The 13,563-nt window shown below is 35.6% G+C and overlaps 1 protein-coding gene across 3 annotated transcripts in view; it reads left to right on the top strand.

The window, feature by feature from the left end:
• The window catches only part of ATP2C1 (ATPase secretory pathway Ca2+ transporting 1), a 52,165-nt gene extending 41,847 nt beyond the window's left edge, over positions 1-10,318 (top strand). For all 3 annotated transcript variants that reach the window (XM_068405573.1, XM_068405574.1, XM_068405572.1), the window contains exons 21-28: positions 1,414-1,464; positions 2,267-2,433; positions 4,217-4,285; positions 5,988-6,104; positions 6,764-6,911; positions 7,526-7,621; positions 8,500-8,641; positions 9,507-10,318. In XM_068405573.1, coding sequence (XP_068261674.1) covers positions 1,414-1,464; positions 2,267-2,433; positions 4,217-4,285; positions 5,988-6,104; positions 6,764-6,911; positions 7,526-7,621; positions 8,500-8,641; positions 9,507-9,643 — 927 coding nt within the window. In that variant the 3' untranslated portion in view covers positions 9,644-10,318. The remainder of the gene's footprint in view (positions 1-1,413; positions 1,465-2,266; positions 2,434-4,216; positions 4,286-5,987; positions 6,105-6,763; positions 6,912-7,525; positions 7,622-8,499; positions 8,642-9,506) is intronic.
• The last annotated feature ends 3,245 nt before the right edge of the window (positions 10,319-13,563 follow it).

Below are 13,563 nucleotides of genomic sequence, written 5' to 3'. Positions count from 1 at the left end.
TTTTAGTGAGTTTATTACTTTTGTCTCTTTTAATGATTCAGTTCGGTTTTTACCTTTCAACGCCTGTATTGGAACTTCCATTTTGCCACCCCTCACTTTCAGCAAGCATCATCACCATTTTGTATTGTTAGACCATTTTATTTCTTTGAGTAGCTCAGCTCATATATATAACTGTACAGTTTGCATGTTCAGACAGTCCATCCTTTTGTAATTCGTAAGAGGAGCTGTCTGTATCTTTTATGATTTTTGGTCTGAGGTCACTGGTTGAAAATTTTGAAACGGTCTATTTATTAAGTTAGTACTTAATACTTTTTAGTCATTAAATAACTAAATGTATTAGCCAATGCCAAAGTTGTGAATGTGAAGGCATAAGCAAATGCAATTGAGGTTCAGGCTTGGCTGTGTTGCAAAATTTATGCATCAAAATACTGTTCTGTTTGCAAAAGACTGCAAAATTACACTGCAGCATGCTTGAGTCTGATGTAAGCAAGCCAAAAGCCGATATTTACAATCAAGAAATGTGCATGTCATCTTTGTGTCTTTCCTTGGTGACTCACAAAAACAAACTTAGAAAAAAAGATTGTGTGGCAAATAGTAATTTTTGGTTTATTTGCTAATACTTGTTCTTAAGGGCTGTCCACCTTAAATAACCGAAATAGCTACAAATCTACTTTGTGCATGTTTGACCTGAGACCCAATTAGTTTTCTAGGCATTTATTTAAAATCTTATTAGGAATTCATTAAAATCAACCAATAAGATTGATACCTGTCTACAGTCTAAAGTGGCTGTTGAGAAGTCTTAACTTCTTATCCAGCTTCTTAAAAAGGAAAAATAGACGTGAATGCTAACAGTATGGAGTTTAGGGAAAACTAAATTCCACATGCTCAAATTTCAATTTACAGAGAAGACCAGAGACAAAAAAATTCTGAAAATTAATAATTCCTTCTAAGCAGGAATCTTTATTAATTAGCTTTAAAACTTCAATCTGTTCATAGTATGCTACGTAAACTAGTAAAATTGAAATGTCCTCAGTAGCTTGTCACTAGTGCTGACAAGGGAGAAGGACATTAAATGTAGAGTCAGCATGGCAATCGCCTGCGTGAATTTAGTCAGGAAGGCCAGCAACAAGCCATTGTAACACAGTTGCTTCGTAATTTTAGAAGGTTTAGTATGACATATTGTATCTTGAAATAAGCAGCGCCATCTTTGTTTACCAGAATACACTTCAGATTTTCTCTGGAATTAATTATTTCACTCTGTTAAAAACACAGCTCACTGCTGTTTCAACTTTAGAGCTAAAAAGAGGACAGTTGGCCTTTGGGTAGTATTTTTCATCCTCTAGCTTTATAGAATCCAGTGCAATTCTTTACATTTCTCAAATTTTCACTGCTTCTTCCTTGTGCTTTTAACAGGTTGCAGTATTTTACAGAGCCAGTCCCCGACATAAATTGAAAATTATAAAGGTATGTCTTACTAGAGGCTCAAATGCTGGACTGTTGCTATGAGTACTGTTTGCGGTGCCTTTACTGAAATTATAACATGCTACAGTGTGTCAAGATGAAATCAGAAATGCATTTGGTTTCAAAGTCAAGTGTATTTGAAAATATTACCTAGAAAAATGCATGGTGCCCACAAGGGATAGGCAGCTGCTGGTAGTCAACATCTTGCTTTCTCCTATGTAGGGACCTGGGGGTTGATTGAGATTTTGTGTCACATTGCAGTTGAATTGACTAGGAACTTGATCCATATTTCTGATACTTCTCAGAACAAGATAAAAAGGCATGAATTTCAAGCCATGTCTGAGGTAATGCTTCCATTCAGAAGTTAACAAAAGAAGATAGCAAAGAGGGACATACTCCGTGTAACAATTGGAACAATCAGAAAAGCAACAATAAGGCGAACGAAGTCAAATATTGAGACAGTTGGAATATATTGAGAATTATAAGAGGGTCATATTGTTAAAATGTAAATACAGTATCTTCTTTCTTTCTCTGAGTTTTTTACTTTCTCTTAAAGGCAGATTTTATATACCCTAGCTTTAAAATTTAGGATGTCTGAATATACGAACTGAAGTTTAACCTAAAGTCTTGTGTGAAAATTCATTAGAGTACAAACAGCTGCATTTTTTTTCTTTTAGGATTTTACAGTGGAATTACAAGAAATTGGAGGGGAGGGTGGGGGCAATGACATCAATCTTGTATCTAGAATAATTTTGTAGCATGGGTTATTTCAAACCCTGATTCAAGCTCTTTTCTCTTTCTTTAGTCCCTGCAAAATAATGGTGCAGTAGTAGCTATGACAGGAGATGGAGTGAATGATGCTGTTGCTCTAAAGGCTGCAGATATTGGTGTAGCAATGGGACAAACCGGAACAGATGTTTGTAAAGAGGCAGCAGATATGATCCTCGTGGATGATGATTTTCAGACAATAATGTAGGTGGCATTTATGTACATACCTTCTGCTATATAGTTTTAATGAAATGTTGCCTGGGTTAAAAAACGAAGGAAGTTCCCTGACCTTGTAAGTGTAGCAGCTGTTAACGAGTTCTCCACTAAGTCAGGAGAATTATCTTTATGGTGATTACCTGTATTATCCTCTTAAGAGAGCTGGGAACATAATAGTACAAGGGGCATTTCTGTCTTTTAAATGTATGTTCATAATAATATAAGAATGTATTTACATATTTAGACCTTTTGCTACTTTGGTCTTGTACATAGATCAGATGTAAGGAACAAAGGAGGTTGTGCATATATGTGCTATAAAAACTAACCTGTATTTCTGCTTCTCCAAGTAGAATTATGGTAGTAGTATATTTGGAAACCTAACTGAGGTGAAATTGTGATTTAGCTATCAGTGGGATTCATCTTCGTTTAATTTCTTACTTCAGAAGCATGTTACGTAAAAATGTGAGAGAGCTTTCCTCTCACAATTCAAAAAATTTACACTGTGCTGTGTTTGTTTTCAACTCTGTAAATGTGGTGGTGTTTCAGAAAAGGAAAGGTGTATAAGCTATTTAAATATCACAGGTAAATATAAGTTACCAACTTCTCATAACCAGCTGTTTGTTACTTGTTAATTTGTTTGGTGTACTTCAACGAGAGCATAGCTAAACTTACCTGTTTTGAATTTAAGCTGTCTGACTTTTGAAGGTAGAGGTTGTTGGCAGAGCTGGACTGCTGTCTAGTGAGATAGCCTTCATTTTGAAATTATGCATCAGCCTTGGAACACTTCAGTTTGTCTGAAAGTATGGTGCTTAACCCTTGGGAAGAAGTGAAATATAGAAGTACAATATAAGAAAATCTACCTAGGTAATAGTATGTCAGAGGATGATCTGTGAGTTAAAAGGTTTCCCTACTAATTCAGCCAACAGCAGTGTGCTGTTGTGCAGAAACAAAAGAGAAACGAATCATGTTAAGATATTCAGAAGAGAACATAGGAGGGACTTCTGTGGTATTTAACTTTACTTGGGCTTGGTGAGGCTTTTGCTGGAATGCTTTATCCAGTTTTACTCATTTCATCAGGAAAGTTCTCAATAGAAGAGTGAAAATAGTGGTGAACACTAAGGGGAAGAAAAATGTATGAGCTTCCATAGTTTTACATCTGTCCCCCAGCCCCTTTAATCTTTTTGTCTTAAAAGTTACAAAAGGAATGCTGATCACTTGTTATTCTTGGCTATTGGGAGAGTGGAAGAAAGAAATCAGTTTTGTTTGCAGCAGAGTAGACCTGATTTAGGTGTTCGAAAACACTTTCTCACCACTATAGTTGTGATAATGTGATAGGCAAGTGGCAACACATGCTAGAGACTGAGAAGATGGTCTATACATATTCTTTCTGGTGCAGTAAGAATACATGGTCACCTAAAGCCATGCTATATTTATGTGGTTTTGTAAAAGTGTGTTTTGGGGTTGTTGGTTTGTTTTGGTTTTTTTTTAAATTGTCTACCTTGAATTGGATGGTCTCATCAAGGATGACGGTGAATCTTGAACAAGGAGGAGATTTTACTATTGACATTTCGTTTTGAAAGTTAAGCAGCTGGAAAAATAACTCATAGTCAAGGTGAAAAACAATGACTGCCAAAGTTACAAGAACCTCAGCTCCAGTTGTTTATTGACGTTTGTGTTGCTGCTTGAAGTAATAGCTTAAAACAAACCAAAAGAGCTTTTTTTGGCAGTAGTCTCATTTGTCTAATGATATAATCTTTGTTTTTAATTGCAGGTCTGCAATTGAAGAGGGTAAAGGAATTTATAATAACATAAAAAATTTTGTTAGATTTCAGCTGAGCACGTAAGTTTGGAAAGTTGACAATATCAGAAGGTTCTAACTACATTGTGAATGAATCAAAGCATCATGAAGCAGATGCATAAATTAATGCGAACGTTGTAAATTTCACGTAGGATGCTGATCTGCTGTGCTCTTGAATTTTCAGTATTTTGTATTTGGTGGCGTGTTTCATTTTTTAAGAACCAGAAAATAGTGCAATAAACAGACATCTAACTTTGTCACAGTTCTTCATGTTAAGGTGTGAAAAGTCAATAACTGAGAGGATTGAGAGAAACAGCATAGCTACCTTTGGGTCCTTGTTTAAAGGAGAAGTTAGTAGTCATTCCCTCCTTAACCAGAACATGTATACCAAATGGAGGAGCCAGAGGTTAGTTTCTCTGTAATCCATATACTGGTTTGTGGAATGAGTGAGCTCCGAAGCTGACTTCCTTTTCTTGCATATAATGATCCCTATGCTAACTATATCATATGTACGTAAGAGAGAAGATGAGTTCATTAAGCCTTAGTTTCAAGAACTTTGTGAGTTTATCTTATTGAATCTCGATTCAGGAACATGTTTTTCCTCTTCGCCGCATTGTTCATGTACTTGTTTGAAGCCTTCATGGCATTTCAGAGTGGTTGAATAAAGTTGTAGAAATTTAAAAAAAATAAAAAGCAAATCTCTGAACAAACAAAAAACCAAAAACCACCACAAAACCCACAAATGCTAAATACCTCCCAAAATCCCATAAATGCCAAATGCCACCCCCCCAAAAAACTCAGAAGCAATCTTCACCAAAAACCCCCAACACAACAAAACCCAGAAAACACCAACCTTTTAAAACTTGCATTAAAATTGTAAGAAGTGTCATATATTTTCAATCTTGACTAGTGTCCTGCATTGGTAGAAGACTAGAAATCTGCTTCTGAAAAGTAACTGAGGATGGATATTCTAGGAAAATGTGCTTGCCTGTTAGCCTTGGGAATGGTAGCCTCAGGTTTTTGATGAATGAGTTACCCTTTTTTTCCTGTCCCTCTTTGCAGGGAGAGCATAACAGGGTTCAGTAGAGTGCTAAATTTGGAATTATTATAAGCCCTGCTCTCTTCTCGTTGGTTATGAAACCACTTAATCTTGCACTGAAAGCAATTAGTGCATACATGTTTAGAGAGGTTTCTAATACGAGGCTTGCAACCAGCTGATCTGTTTTCAGTCTTTTGTGTAGCCTTTTCATCTTGCTAATAATGAGGGGTGGTGTAGGTATTTTTAGGGAGCTTGGATAGTACCTTGCATTGACTGATTAGTCAGACTAGTGACAGGTGCAGAGTGGTTGTGTTTACATCAAAAGTGTAAAAGCAGTTGTTTTTCAAAACCATGTTTAGAAGTTCTGCTTCTGGCACAATAAAAGTATAGGACCCAGTTCCCCAGTAAAAAAAAAATCAGTTAGGTGAAGGTGAGTGAAACTCTGAAATGTTATCTTAAAGTTTGGGAGGGTTTTTAAGATGCAAATTTGCTGTCTTTTTACTGCCAAAACAACACTGTTTTAAATATGAACTGTGTCAAGATGAGTATTCTACCTTTAAAGTTAGGCTTAATGTCAGTCATGATTCACACTGTCAAAATCTGTATCTACTCCTAAACAGCTGAAATGTTGATTACAAAGCAGTTATCAGTGGATCTTCAGAATTGTTCCATGCTGACAGTTATAAAAATGGATTCTTTCAACAGGAGTATAGCAGCACTGACTTTAATCTCACTGGCTACATTAATGAACTTTCCTAATCCTCTCAATGCCATGCAGATCTTATGGATCAATATTATTATGGATGGACCTCCAGCTCAAAGGTAAGTAATTACTTTAAATTACGTTAGAGGTTTGTAGTTCTTTTATTTCAGCAAGGAACTCTGTGAAGCGTTAAACTTCAGTGAAATGTTTCCAAAGCAGCAAACTCTTTACTCGAATTACAACGTTTGCAATATAGTTCTATGTTCATTCCTTTTGGTTTGCTTTAGTATCTAACGATAATTATGGGAGCAGCATGGATACCTAAAGATCAACAGATACAAAACTTGCATGCAGGATTCTGGTTTCCCTCTGGGTTCCTCCTCTGACCCTCTTCACTGCAGATAGATGGTGGAGGGAGAGGTGGAAAGGAACTAGCAGTAAATTCCTTAGCTAGGTTGAACAGAAATGTGGTAACAGAAATGGGGAACATAACTAATATTGCAGCTTCCTTTAAAATTAACATCTGGTAATTTTAATACTGTCTGATATAAGGTATTTATGGAGTCTGAAACTGCAGTGGTAGAATATTGCCTTTTACTAATACATATAACTCATTTTTCTGAGAGTGAAAATATGTGCTTATTTGAATGAGATGATTCTTAGGCTGTAGAGAGAAGATTAAAATCTCTCTTTCAACTCAGAAAATCTAGTCCTTAAAAATAATTCACTGCTTCTAACTTATGATGATAAAAGTCTAAGATGTTCTTTTCATTGTAAGTCTTGGGGTGGAGCCTGTGGATAAAGATGTTATTCGGAAGCCTCCAAGAAATCTGAAGGACAGCATTCTGACCAAAAATCTGATTGTTAAAATACTGGTTTCATCAGTAATTATCGTGTGTGGAACACTGTTCGTCTTCTGGAGAGAGGTATGACAAAAGAACAAAACTTAAAGCAGTAACAAACTAATCTAGAAGAAGTCCTTTTTATACCAGAGTTGGAATTCAGAATTTGTAAGAACTTAGTTGCAAATTTTGTCCGTGCTTATTTAATAATCTATTCAGCTAGCAGATTAGAGAGGAAGATTTTCAAAGTAGCTGTTGAAATGAGGAATACAGTGTTATTCCCCAGTCTCACACAGACTTTTCCAGGTCCCAAATCTACTTGGGAAACCTTGGCCCATAGAAAGTAATTGTACAAATCTTCTAGCCAGACTGTTGTGAAACAGCCATTTGACTTTCTTTTCTCAGTAGAGAAAAATGTTGTTTGAACTTTTGGTAGTGCGTCAGAGAATTCTTGGTATTCCATGTGCTTGCATAAATGTTTGTCAGGAGGCTTCATTTAATCACAGCTTGGAATTACTAATTGTTATAAGTTACAGGTGTGTAATTTTTGCTGTATGATTTATTAAATCGGCTTGAGGCAAACAAGTTGCTCTTGCTTCCATTTGCTAGCTTGTAGAACTTGAATTATTGTAATAACTTTGTTTAGTTGTGGAGGGTTTAAAGCATGCTAAAGCCATTTCATTTTCTTTTGTTGGCAGTTAAGAGACAATGTAATAACGCCTCGAGATACAACCATGACTTTCACCTGTTTTGTATTTTTTGATATGTTCAATGCTTTGAGTTCTAGATCTCAGGTAAGTGATTCGTATTGTGCATTTACACAGTAGTTACACAGTAAGCAGAATTTTATTTGAGGGAGGATCTTGCTGTGTTTGTTTCAAATGTTTTCCTGCAGATTTACTTCACATCTGCTATTAAGCTTCAGAGTTTCACATATTTACTAGGTAGGATTTCTTAAATTACAGGTAAGTATTAGTTTCCTTAATTTGTTTATGTGATGCAGAGCTGTTAGTAATGCTTCTGTCCTGACAGAAGCAAAGCATATTAAGCAAAGCAAAGATAATTAAGATTTTTTATTAAAAGCTGAAGTGTAATGGTACTTTGTATTGCTGTGTATACCTGGTTGGTTTTTTTTCCTGAAAATTCTGTCAGTTCAGCATCCTGGCCAGAATCTGAAACTTCTTGAAGGCCTTAACTTTTTTCCTTTTGTAACCCTAAACCCATAATCCAAGGAAAATTTCTTAAACTGTTCTTTCTGTCTATATTTTTGTTTTAAGGAAACAAGTCTGAAATTTTGTGCCAGTTGGAGAAAAGTACATTGCTAGTATACATTACTACGTTTACTCTAATTTGCGGTCTATTTGCTGGTGTGAATTGTCAGGGTCAACAAAAACACTTCCTTCTAGTGTCGAGGGCACCTTCTAATGCACTGTACTTGGAGAACAGTGAGCTCAATATGCAGGTCATTGACTATGAAGATTTGTACTTTGTTTACCAGAGAGAAAATGCAATTAGCCTGTTCAGGAATTTGTTCTGAATTATCTAAAAGGTCAACAATAACTTTTTACATTTTTCTAAAAGTCTGTATGAAAAGAAATTGTAGCTTTGAATTATTTTCTTGTCTAGATAATTAAGATCACATATACAGTGTAATGTGTTTTTTATTTTACAGGCAAAATCTGTGTTTGAGATTGGACTTTGCAGTAACAAAATGTTCTGCTATGCCGTCCTTGGATCTATAATGGGGCAGTTATTGGTCATTTACTTTCCTCCACTTCAGAAAGTTTTCCAAACAGAGAGCTTGAGTGTCTTGGGTAAGAACAGTTCCCTTCCCAAAATTGTACATGAAGGATTAATTTGTAAATGCATTAGCATTAGTGCTATAAGAGCACTTTCTGGCTGTTTGCATCCAACAGGAATACAAAGCCTGCTGACTTTTTTTAAGGAAAAAAAAATCCTTTTAGATGTTTTCTTTGGGAACCATGATTTAAATGCGTACAGTACACAACTGATCAGTGTGTTCTTAAATTTCTTAGGTGCTTATGTATATTAGGTTTTTTAATATATATTTTGGTGCAGGCAAAAATGAAGCATAGAGTTTATTGAAGTTTTTTTAAGCACTATTAAGCTTGCTATTTAGCAAGTTTTTTCTCTAAACACCTTACTTAGAAATCTTGATTCTTTATTAAATAATCAACTGCATTGTCACAGGATAAACAGACATGAGGATTTTAAGAAGCTATACATACATAATGCTGTTGGCCTCATTAAGACTTACGTTTATTACTTCTGCAGTTTTCTGGGGTTAAAGATAAATGATTGTAATGAAATACATGTTTTTACATAATTCTTTTTATTGTAGTGTCATTTCTGATTATAATATTTTTTCAGTATGCAGTTAATTATGTTGCTTAGTGTTCTTTGTTTTCATAGGTGTTAATAAAAATAGGGTTATGAAATACTTTAAAAGTTTGAAATATCATGTGTGTACTTATGGTTTGTGCATAAACTAAGCATGTTAGTCTTCTGCTCCTGCAAAAATTGATTGTTGCTTCATTTCTCCTGAATTTACCCAATGATGGAGAGACAATTTGAAAGTCTTCTAAGTCGTGTTCTTTTGTAAGTCTGCCCTCAGCCTTAAATAGCAAATTTTCAAAAGGCCTAATTATCTCTTTCCAGATTTACTGTTTCTTCTGGGACTCACTTCCTCTGTGTGCATAGTGACTGAGATCATAAAGAAGTTTGAAAGAAGCAAGGAAAAGATCCAGAAACGTGGAAGTTCTTCTTCGTCAACTTCATCTTTTCTTGATGTATGATGCATATTGCATTCTTCTGTTTGGAAACTTAGGGATTGCTGTCTAAAGATGTAGGAGAAAGCAAAACAATAAAGAAATCCTGAGGGCTTTTGACAAGTCCTTTGTTTCACTGGCTAACGATGAATGTTCATGTTTCAAGACTGTTCAGAATTTAACTTCCAGCTGTGGGAGTAACAAATGAAATTATGCAACTTTGGTAACATTTTTCCTCAAACATAAATTTACTTTTGAGATTGAACAGGATTTGGGGGGGGAGAGGGGTTTAATTTAAAAAAAAAAATCTAAGCCCAAGTCCCATTTTCTGCACTTAAAAGTTATAACTGTGTAAAATCCTTCTCTTAGATATAAATATTTTAGTTTGTTTTTATTTAAAACACTGTACTATTTTACTTATATGGTGGTGGGACTTTGTTACTAATAAAAGGATAAAAAAATATTTCAGAGGCATTCCACTGGGTTTAGAGTGTCACAAGAGTGCCATATTCTAGCTACTGTATTTATTTACTTTATCCTGCAATGTGTAAGCGGCTCAAGTACCTTGTGCTACAGTTTTTTTGTATCCCGAGTTTTTTTTGCACAGGATGTGACCGCTGTTGGATCACTGTTTTTCTTTTCTTTTTCCGTGATTGCAAAGCCTATACTGCAATTTGAAGTAAATGTTTGCTTTTCTTAAAAGTGTGTTGTCTCTTTGTTTTAAAAGAAACTGGGATTTACACCAGATTAGCATGCTTGTTTTGATATAATTTTAGATACAAACTTTGTTTCATGTCTTTTTCCGTATTTACTTTAGCTTATGACTGTTAGATCACTTGAGTGATTATAAGACAGCACTGTTATTGAAATGATTTGTAGTGTATTGAATTAGAAAATGAATGCACTAATCCTCACTCTAATGGCAAAAAACCCACACCCCTCTTTCAAAGAAGCTTGGTTTTCCTTCCTCTTCCTTCTTCCACCCTGATCATAAAAATAAACTTTTTACTGGTAGTGTAACTTAAAATTCTAACCTACAAAATGACTTTTTGTGGCTAGAAAAGCATTATAATAGATTTGTGTCTGGATATGTTAGAAGTATTTTTAATATATGATGTCTGACTACTCTAATATTCACTAACTGGAAATGGTGTTCTTCCTCAAAATAGACTTGCAGCTGTTGTCATCGGTGTCTTCTCATCAGAGTAGGACTCATCATCCCTTGAGGAAATGCAAGGAACAATCACATAGGGAGTCTTGAAAAGAGGATCTCTAAGATCTCTAGGGGGAGTTGGAGACATAATGGGATCTCTTTTTCTTGAAAGTGTGTGGATACACATCTTTTCACACTGTAGCCTGAAAGTGTAGCATTGGTATTGGCTCTGGGCCATGTTGTCACAGTGGTCATCTTGTCGGTTAATGAGGAATTGTTATAAACAGGCACTGGGATATTCTGCATTTACCTTTGTGGCTTGCCCCACATGCCATGCTCAAAGTCTGGGGATTTCATGGAAAACAAGGCAGTTTGGAAAGTGCTGTATGAATTCCTCTGCTAAGAGGTTATTTTAATTGTTCTCTTCTTTTTTTCCCCCCGGAGATTTGCAGACTTGGTCAGGAAGTGGGGCTGCAAACAGGACATGAGTGCACCATCGAGTCTGCTTTACACATTCAATTCCTCCATCGCTCTGGCTGACCTTGGGCCTGCTCAATATGCACGTTACCTGGACTACCAATGCGCAGGAACTCTAATTGTGTAAAGAGAAAGACTGTAGCATATGGCCCTCATCTCTTCCTTCAGGGTGTTACATGAATCACTGAGCTGGTAGCGCCTGAACAAGATGACCGGTTACAGAAATGCTCTCATGTCTTCAAGCATTTCTTATTTCCAGCAGTTCTGCTTTGCAGAAGTTGAACAGATTTGTCAGTGTTCCTCCTGTTGAACCATTACCATCTTTGGCAAGTGGGGCTGTAGTTGGTCAGTATTGTTGTAGTGTGTTCAGTATTTCAATACAGTTTCAGAACGCTTATTAATAAAATAGTTCATACTCTTCAGTAAAGACGGGTAGTAAAAACTGACAATGCATGCTGATGAGTCTCTTGAAACAACTTGGGTTTTGAGAAAGTAACAGCAACTCTACCTTTCAAATAGTAAGTCTTAACCAGCTGATATTCTTCCATGGGATTTGACTGCTTTGTGCTCTGCACTTAGGTTTTGAAGTCCCAGAAATCCAGGTAAGTACAGAAGTGCAGATGAACACCGATTTGTCACCTTAGCTTGGAAATGTTATTGCCTCGTCTTTAAACAAATTTTATGAAGTGCCCCTTTCCCAGCATAAGTCTCACTTTCTGAAGAAGGTATGTCAGTCTAAATAAGAAATAAAACTTCAGTCTCAAGAACAATTAATTCTGCCTTCTTGCAGGGTGAATTTAATTGAATGCAGTTCACTTTAAATATGCCAAACTAAGTTTTGCTGTGTTTTCCAATGGAAGATGAAACAGTAACAAGTAATTCATCTAGCTCAGTCTCATTATTTATGAAAAATATGTGGACTGAATTCCATTGCCCTTTTTTGGCTTTGCTTTTGATCATTACCACCTAACAGCAAGTTTGAGAGATTTTTCTCCAGAACAATTGAATCAATAGTGGGATTTTTCCACAAAAATTGAGGCATTTAATGTGGGGTGAAAATAGACAGCAACCAAGAAATTTAGTTGCTCTTACTAAAGCATGCAATAGAGAACTTTTAATAAGAATCCTTTATTTTTTATTTTTTCCCTCAAAGAAGACTGAAAACCTATAATGACTCAAAAAAGAAAACTAGAACATTTGATTTAAATTCTGAATAGTAACCCTAGAATCAGTAATTATTTTCTTCCGCATACCGGACTGGTATTCGCAATGAGGTGTATTTCATTTTATCAGCAACAAAGAACAGCTGAATTCTGCACTGAGAACACATTTCCAGTAGAGTTAATTCTTAATCGAGTCAGCACTCTCAAAGATATTCTCAAAATGCCACGTGATTACAGCAGCGTTTTTACCTGAACGTGAAATACTTGAGTTCATCCCAGTCTTCTGAACTATCTCATTGAAGATGCTTCTTCTCAGCAAGTCTCAATAATTTTTGTTCCCCAGCATTTTTCTAGTAGGGGATTCAGAGTAAATTAAGATCTCTCTTCTTAAAGCACTTAATGAAGTGGAATCAAACATGCCTGTATTTTTATATTTAAGACTTATTTTAAATCTGACTCTGATGATTAAAAACCATAAGAAAGAAGAAGCTTGGTAAAATGAAACGTGGGATCATAATAGATCAGAGGATGACTTAGATTATTAACGTTTTAAGTTCTAGTTATTAAAATCAAGAACTTGAAATTTAACCCCTTTCAACATAAATAGTGTCACCTGATGGAAATATGACTTTGCAGACTGCTGCAAATAGAAGCATATTTAGAAATGGGTTGCAAAGTTCTAATAACTTGTATGATTGAGCTTAGGTGCCATCTGCTGGTAGTTTAATAACTAGCAGTTTTGTACGGGAAGATGTTAAATATTATCATCTCAGACTGTATCTCAAAAATAGTCTCATTAATTTAAGAGATGTTATAAATCTATTCTTTTCTCATTAAATATATTAAGGCAGTATCAAGACTCAGCTGTATGATATCAGAGACCCTTCCTGAAAAAGTCACAAGATCTAGTCAGTTACTTCCACATGGATCACTGTCAGATAGGGGACATAACCAGGACTGAAAGCTGAGCACGTGACGACGCAGAAATCAAGCTTGAATTCTGGTAAGTAATGGGCAAAACTTCAGTGATTAAAGGTGGAAATAATGATTTTTCCTGAATATTTAAGAGAAGCTATATGGATTGTTGAGAAAAAAACACAAATGTAGTAATTAGATTTCACATTGGGAAGACACTGGAAAAACAAAGAGTTTTA

This window comes from Nyctibius grandis, chromosome 7 (genome assembly GCF_013368605.1).
Source record: "Nyctibius grandis isolate bNycGra1 chromosome 7, bNycGra1.pri, whole genome shotgun sequence".
Classification (NCBI taxonomy): domain Eukaryota; kingdom Metazoa; phylum Chordata; class Aves; order Nyctibiiformes; family Nyctibiidae; genus Nyctibius; species Nyctibius grandis.
The sequence above is the reverse complement of the archived record's forward strand: the minus strand, read 5'-3'. Positions and strand labels throughout refer to the sequence as shown.